The 6641-nt window shown below is 32.1% G+C and overlaps 1 protein-coding gene across 1 annotated transcript; it reads right to left on the reverse strand.

Moving 5' to 3' along the window:
• Window positions 1–6449: 6449 nt before the first annotated feature.
• On the reverse strand, window positions 6450–6641 carry K441DRAFT_511033 (uncharacterized protein; the record flags this gene model as incomplete). The annotated part of the gene is made up of 1 exon (XM_067642096.1): window positions 6450–6641. A coding segment is annotated over one exon (192 nt), but the record flags the coding sequence as incomplete, so codon positions are not given.

The raw sequence follows: 6641 nt of genomic DNA on the forward strand, positions 1-6641 counted from the left end.
ATAATTATAAACCGGCTTAAACTTCCCGCTATCCCTATAATCGTATATACCGACTTATATTCCCTCTATAAGTATTTAATTAAGCTTAGTACTACAAAGGAGAAGCGTCTTATAATTAATATTATGGCACTTCAGCAGTCCTATAAGCATTAAGAACTCTTTAAGATCTAATAGATTAATGGCCAAGATAACCTAGTAAATGCAATAATAAAGGCAAACCCAAATAAGGTACTAGAGACGTTTGTTAATATAAATACTCTATATATACAAGTTAAAGGTTAGGTTAAAAGGGAAATTTAGAGAAGTTAAGATTTTATAGAACTTTAACCGCCGGTTAAAGTTATTTAATTAGTTAGATCCTTGCCAAGAGCGCCATACCTAATCAATTTAGGTGGCGGTATAGACTTCTACTAACTAATTAGGATTTTCTATGCCCGGCATAGAAAATCGCCATTAGCTTACTTACTACTAGCGTTTTAGCGGCCCGCCCGTCTTCGCGTTATCTACCAAATTCTGCTAACTGCCGCATTATTATATATCGTCTGGTTTTATTGCATATTGTTTAGTTTTGTTATATATTATCTGGTATTATTATATACTATCTATTTGTATATATATATATAGCAACTATAAAAAGAAGAGTTGCCAGTGTTAGGAATAAGGTAAGTTGCCGTTGTATAAAGCATATTGCCGTCACGTATTAACATGGCCCTAGCGTAGTAAAGAACCTTAAGTTCCTCACCCCTTTCCTCATTCCTATTAAAAAGAATTAACCAACATCACTGTAACCCTACTTAAGTAGTCGTTATTAGTGAGTTACTCTGTATTTCCAACAAATATAGCGCTAAATTTATTGGGCCGAATACCTTTTATAATTTAACTTTAAGATTACGTATTAACCTAGTAAACTTAATTAAAAGCCTAACTTATTAATATAATAATTATAGGACTTACCTATAAACGCCTCTAACAAACAGATTATAAATTAATTATAAATTCTACTGCCCCCTAAACGCTTTAAAAAACTACGCCCTATATTCCTAAATATAGAGCTTAATAGGAATAAATTGGAAATTGATAAGTAGGATATAGAAATTAATAAATTAATAAAGTATAAATATAAAAACGACCTTTAGATAGTAGATATAATAAAAGCGATTTAAATAGGGAAACAGCAATATAAGGATATTACACTCGCTAAATGCGAAATCCGTAATAATCGGTTATACTATTAATAGAAGATAGTAGGCCTAAATTCCGAACCCTTACAACTTAAGATACTTAAATTTATACACGATTCCCCTATAGTAGGGCATCCTAGCTATATAAAGACCTATAAGATTATCTAATAAGTATATTACTAGCCTATAATGCACAACTATATATAAAAATACGTTTAAGTATATAGAATGTGCGTATATGGGAAGACCTTTTATATAAAGAAGTAAGGAGTACTTTAACTGTTGCTAATTCTAATGTAAAGATAGCGAGATATTTTAATTAACTTTATAGTTAACCTACCTAATAGTAATAGGTTTACAAATATTATAGTAGTTATTAACCGTCTTATAAAAATGCAATATATAATTCCTATAGACTTAATTAATACAATATTAGTAGCCGAATGTTTTATTAAGTATATCTTTAAGCTATATAGACTTTCTAATTTAATAATATCTAACCGCGGAAGCCAGTTCGTTTTAGACTTTTAGTAAGCCCTATATAAACAATTAAGTATATAAATATAACTCTTAACTATATTTTATCTAAAGATAGATAGTTAAACTAAAATTGCGAACGTAATTATAGAATAATACCTATAAATATACTGCTCCTACCTATAAGACGACTGGGAAAAATGGCTACTATTAGCTAAGTTTACTACAAATAATACAAGAAACGAATTAATAGGTATAATGCCGTTCTATATAACCTACAGATAAGACCCTTGGCTTAGATTTAAACTATAACCCAAAATTAATATAACAGGACCCATAATTAAGAGGATTTAACTAATTAACGCGTATAACTTCGCCGATTAAATAAAGCAGTTAACGAAACTATTACAAAGTAAATTAGCATACGCTTAAATAGTATAGGAATAGCATATAAATAAAGAACAAACTCCCGCGTGGGACTTTAAGAAAGGTAATATAGTTTACCTAAATATATAAAACCTAAAGACTTAATAACCCTTAAAGAAACTAGACTGGAAGTTTATGGGCCTGTACTAAGTTAAGAAGAAACTAAGCCTATATACTTATAAACTTAAACTACTAATTAAAATAAAAATATATCTAACGTTTTATGTAAACTTACTGTAACCCTTAAAAGGTAAACCTATAACTCGCGAAGTACTACTACTACCTTCCGTAATTGTTAATAACGGCAACGGTTTTTACTTTATTAACTTAATTAATAATATACAATAGAAGACATAATCTAAATAATTTAAACTTCTTATTAAATGGGAAGGATATAAAACATAAACTTAGGAAGCCTATAACTAGATTAAAACCAATACGCCTTCCTTAGTAAAAGAATTCTACAAGGACTATTCTTCGCGGCCTACTTTAGCTAGATAGATATAATACGGAAGCAAATAATTACTACTTAACACGAATATATAAAACACGATAGCAGAAAGCTTAAAATTAAAAAAGACTTAAAATATATTATAACGTTTATAATACGATTACGTAACATATAAGATGTTAAGGAACTTTAACCGCCAGTTAAAGTTATCTAATTAGTTAGATTTGCCTTGCTAAGACCTACTATAAAGATATTAGTTCTACTTACCGCCTTAACTAAGCCAATAGTAATTTTCTATCCCGGGAATAGAAAATCCTAATTAGTCCATTTAACGATAAAATCGGCAAAACTCTATACCGCTACCTAACGCAAAAATATAACACGTAATAAGTTATAAGTCTTAGCTAAAATTAAATTATTTAGACCTTTGGCTAAAAGGGGGGGTACTATAACGGGACTAGCTCAGTTATAGTAGGAATGTCTTAGTGAAACACTCGATAAATAAATTCTAACGCTTTAACCAAAATCTGCCAAATCAATTAAATTACTAAAGTCCGTCAAAGACCGCGTGCGTATATAGACACATATCGACCACCAAGCCCCTAACTATTTAATTATATAATTCTCTTGTTATTCCCTTCTCTTCTTTACGCAACGTCTTGTTCTTAGCGAGAGCTATATACCCTTAGATTTAGATAGAATTTATATCATTCCTTTAAATCTTCCCCGAAGTCTCTCCGCGCCCTTATATTCCTACTTAATTAAACTCCTATTAAGTCCATTAACTAAAAGACTCTATTTAAGATACTTTATAAACAAAAGCTATAGCTAGTAGGGCTTTATATAGCTAGATCTTTAACCTATATACTTATTAAACACGGCATTTCTAAAAAGGCAAAGTTTAAGCCATAAGCCTAAGTAGGTTATCTTATTGGTATAAAAGCATTAAATATCTATAGGGTATAGATACCTACTACTAAGCGTATTATCTGATCTCGTAATATATAAATTAATAAGTTAAAGAGATATTAATGTCCTAAAATACTAAAACACCTTATTATCTTATAGGCTTAGAAGAATCGTTTTTAATAAGTCTAGGACCTACTAGATAATCTTTAAAATGGTAGTAAGGACTAGATAGAGAACTTTAATAAAGAACTGGATATAGGACTACCGTATTTAGTAAATATTAACGTTACTCCTACGTTAAAAAGCATTTAGATCTTAATAAAAAGAACTCCGTTAGCTACCTACCCTAGAGCTAACTCTAGAACCATTTAAACTATTAGCGTCTTCGGCGCCTTAGCAATTACTATCTACTATAGCACCTACACTATAGATATTATCTACTACTTAGTCATCTTCTAAAGTTACCGAACCACCGTTTATAGATCCTACACCTTGTTCCGAACCTTAGACGATAGCAGGCTTATTATTAGGGGGTAAAAGACAATCTAGTCGTAAAAAGCGGCCTATAGTAAAAAAGAAAGATATGCCTAATTAGGATCTATAATAACGAGCCTTTACGGTTTAAATTAATAACGGTAATGATATTATTAATCCAGATATAATACTATTGGCTTATGCTTTTTATACTGCTGCTATAAAGACGTACGGATATTAAGACAATTTTCCACCACCACTAAAGTTATAGAAAGAGATGCTTAATTATAAGTACGCTATAGAATTTAAAGTAGCTACTTATACTAAGATAAGGGCCTTAACTAGAAAACAGACCTAGGATAAGGTATGACTAATTAGGAAGGTCTATTGACTTCCTACTATATAGGTCTTTATATATAAGGAAAATTCAAACGGCTTTATTATAAGATTTAAGGCTTATCTAGTTATTTGCGGAGACCTTTAAGCAGTCTTATAAAAGGAGGTTAAAGCTATAACAGCAGCCTATTAAACCTTCCGTCTACTATACACTCTTATCGCTGGCTTTAACCTTAATGTTATATAGATTAACGCTGTTAACGCCTTTATTAATGCCTTAGTTGACGATAAGGTCTACCTTATTCTCCCTAAGGGTATAGACCTACCGCCTAGATTCTCCCTCTGTCTAAAAAAGGCAATATATAGACTACGGAAATCTCCTAAATTGTAGTTTTTAGAAATGTCTGCTGCTTTGCGAAGTATAGGTTTAAAAGCTGTACTAGACGAGCCGTATCTCTATATACACCCTACCAAATCTATCTTTATATTCTTCTATATTAACAATATCCTAATTATAGGACACCCGAGTTGTTATTAGCAAATAGAGGATATCCTAAAGCAGCTATAAGATCGATTTAAGATACACTAAATACCTCAATTTACTTTATTCCTAAACACTTGTATTATACGAGATCGATAAAAGGGAAAGCTCTAGCTCTATTTAGATTAGTATCTTAAAAAGCTAGTCTTAATATACTATCTAGAATATCTAAAGCTATTAGCTATACTACTATTAGGCTAGGAATTAACACTATATAAGGGAGAAGCTACGCCAAATTAGATAAAAGGATATTAACGCCGTATAGGTTCTGTAATATATCCGGCATCTACTATATAATTAAACGTTACCTTTTCTGTTAGTAGGCTAGCTAAGTTTTTATAAAATCCGTCGCTAGCTTATCTAGCGGAGATTAACTAACTACTTACCTATCTCTATAATACTAGATACCTCACTCTTAAGTTCTCTACTATTACGCTATATAAAATAAACTAGGTTCTAAAAGCTGCTTCTAATACTAGCTTTACTAATAATACTCTAACATATCGGAGCTTATAGGGTTTTTTAATAAGCTTATTTAATAGGCCTATAGCATAGTAGGCAACTAGATAAAAGGTAGTTACTAAGTCTATTACAAAGGCAGAACTCCTAGCTCTCTTATATATTAGTAGGGAGGTCAAGTATATAGTTTGGATCTTTAAAGCTATTAGATTTAACCCAGAATAGGACATTATTATTAATTGTAATAATTAGCAGTTAGTACGGATCGTGATAAAAGAGACCCCTATAGTATTTATAAAACTCTAATATATAGATATCTATTAGTTCTAGCTTTGCCAAGAGGTCTAAAACGGAAGCTTTATCGTATAATAGGTACTAACGAGCGAAATAGCTATAGATAGACTAACTAAAGCTCTCTTAAAGCAAAATCATTAAAAGTTTATTAAAGTATTGGGGCTCCGCGATATCAGATATCTAATTAATTAACGCTTAGCAAAGCTTACTACTAGCTCGTCTATCCCGACTATCTAATCCAGTAATCCAGCTCTAACGCTCTGCTTTAGATCTAAGGGGGTGTGTTGGCCACGGAGGTGCGACGGGTGCTGTTCGACGTCCGTATCAGACGGTATCAGTCTAGTTTTTAACCTATATTATTACTCTCTAGGGACCCCTATAGGAGGTCAATTTCTTATATATATTAGGGCTCTTAGAGCCACCTTAAATAAAAGAGATTAATTGTTTAATTCTGTGTCTCCCTATTAGCTAGCTTATATTATTTATAATACCTACCTAGCTAAAAGCATGCTTATAAGTAATATTTAACCGTCACGTATGTATTAAAAATTGGATACCGCCACTGAAAGTAGGGAGGGCGGCTGACCCGCTCCGGCCATAGAGTTATAGGCTGCAAATTGTAATAGAAGTACTCTTTAGTACAGTGGTAAATCACGTGCTTTAGGCTGTGGCGTATTCGTGGCTGGAATGCTAAAACTTATATTAGTATCCCTACTTACAGGCAGTGTTGCAAACGTGCAAGGGTGAAGCCGCAATCGCTAATATTGTCCTAATATATCTTTACCACTAGTGCCCTCCATAGCACCCCTAGGGCTTTTACTAGCTCGACTTTACTAATCCGTACTACTTTATCCTTTAATATTAATAAACCCGCCTCTACCTCTGCCTCTACCTCTACCTTTAGTATAGGACTCTTACGCCTATAACCGCGTTTTCCCTTACTTATAATAGCTTTCTCTTTAATATTATACTTCGCTCGTGCCTTGCTAAGATCCTTAAAGCTTATTACCTTTGCCTTCCTTAAGACTACTAACCTAGTTAATTGGCGAACTTTTAATTTATTATTTATTTTAGACAGAAATCGATTTCGATC

This window comes from Cenococcum geophilum, assembly GCF_001692895.1.
Source record: "Cenococcum geophilum 1.58 unplaced genomic scaffold K441scaffold_11, whole genome shotgun sequence".
Taxonomy (NCBI): Eukaryota; Fungi; Ascomycota; class Dothideomycetes; order Gloniales; family Gloniaceae; genus Cenococcum; species Cenococcum geophilum.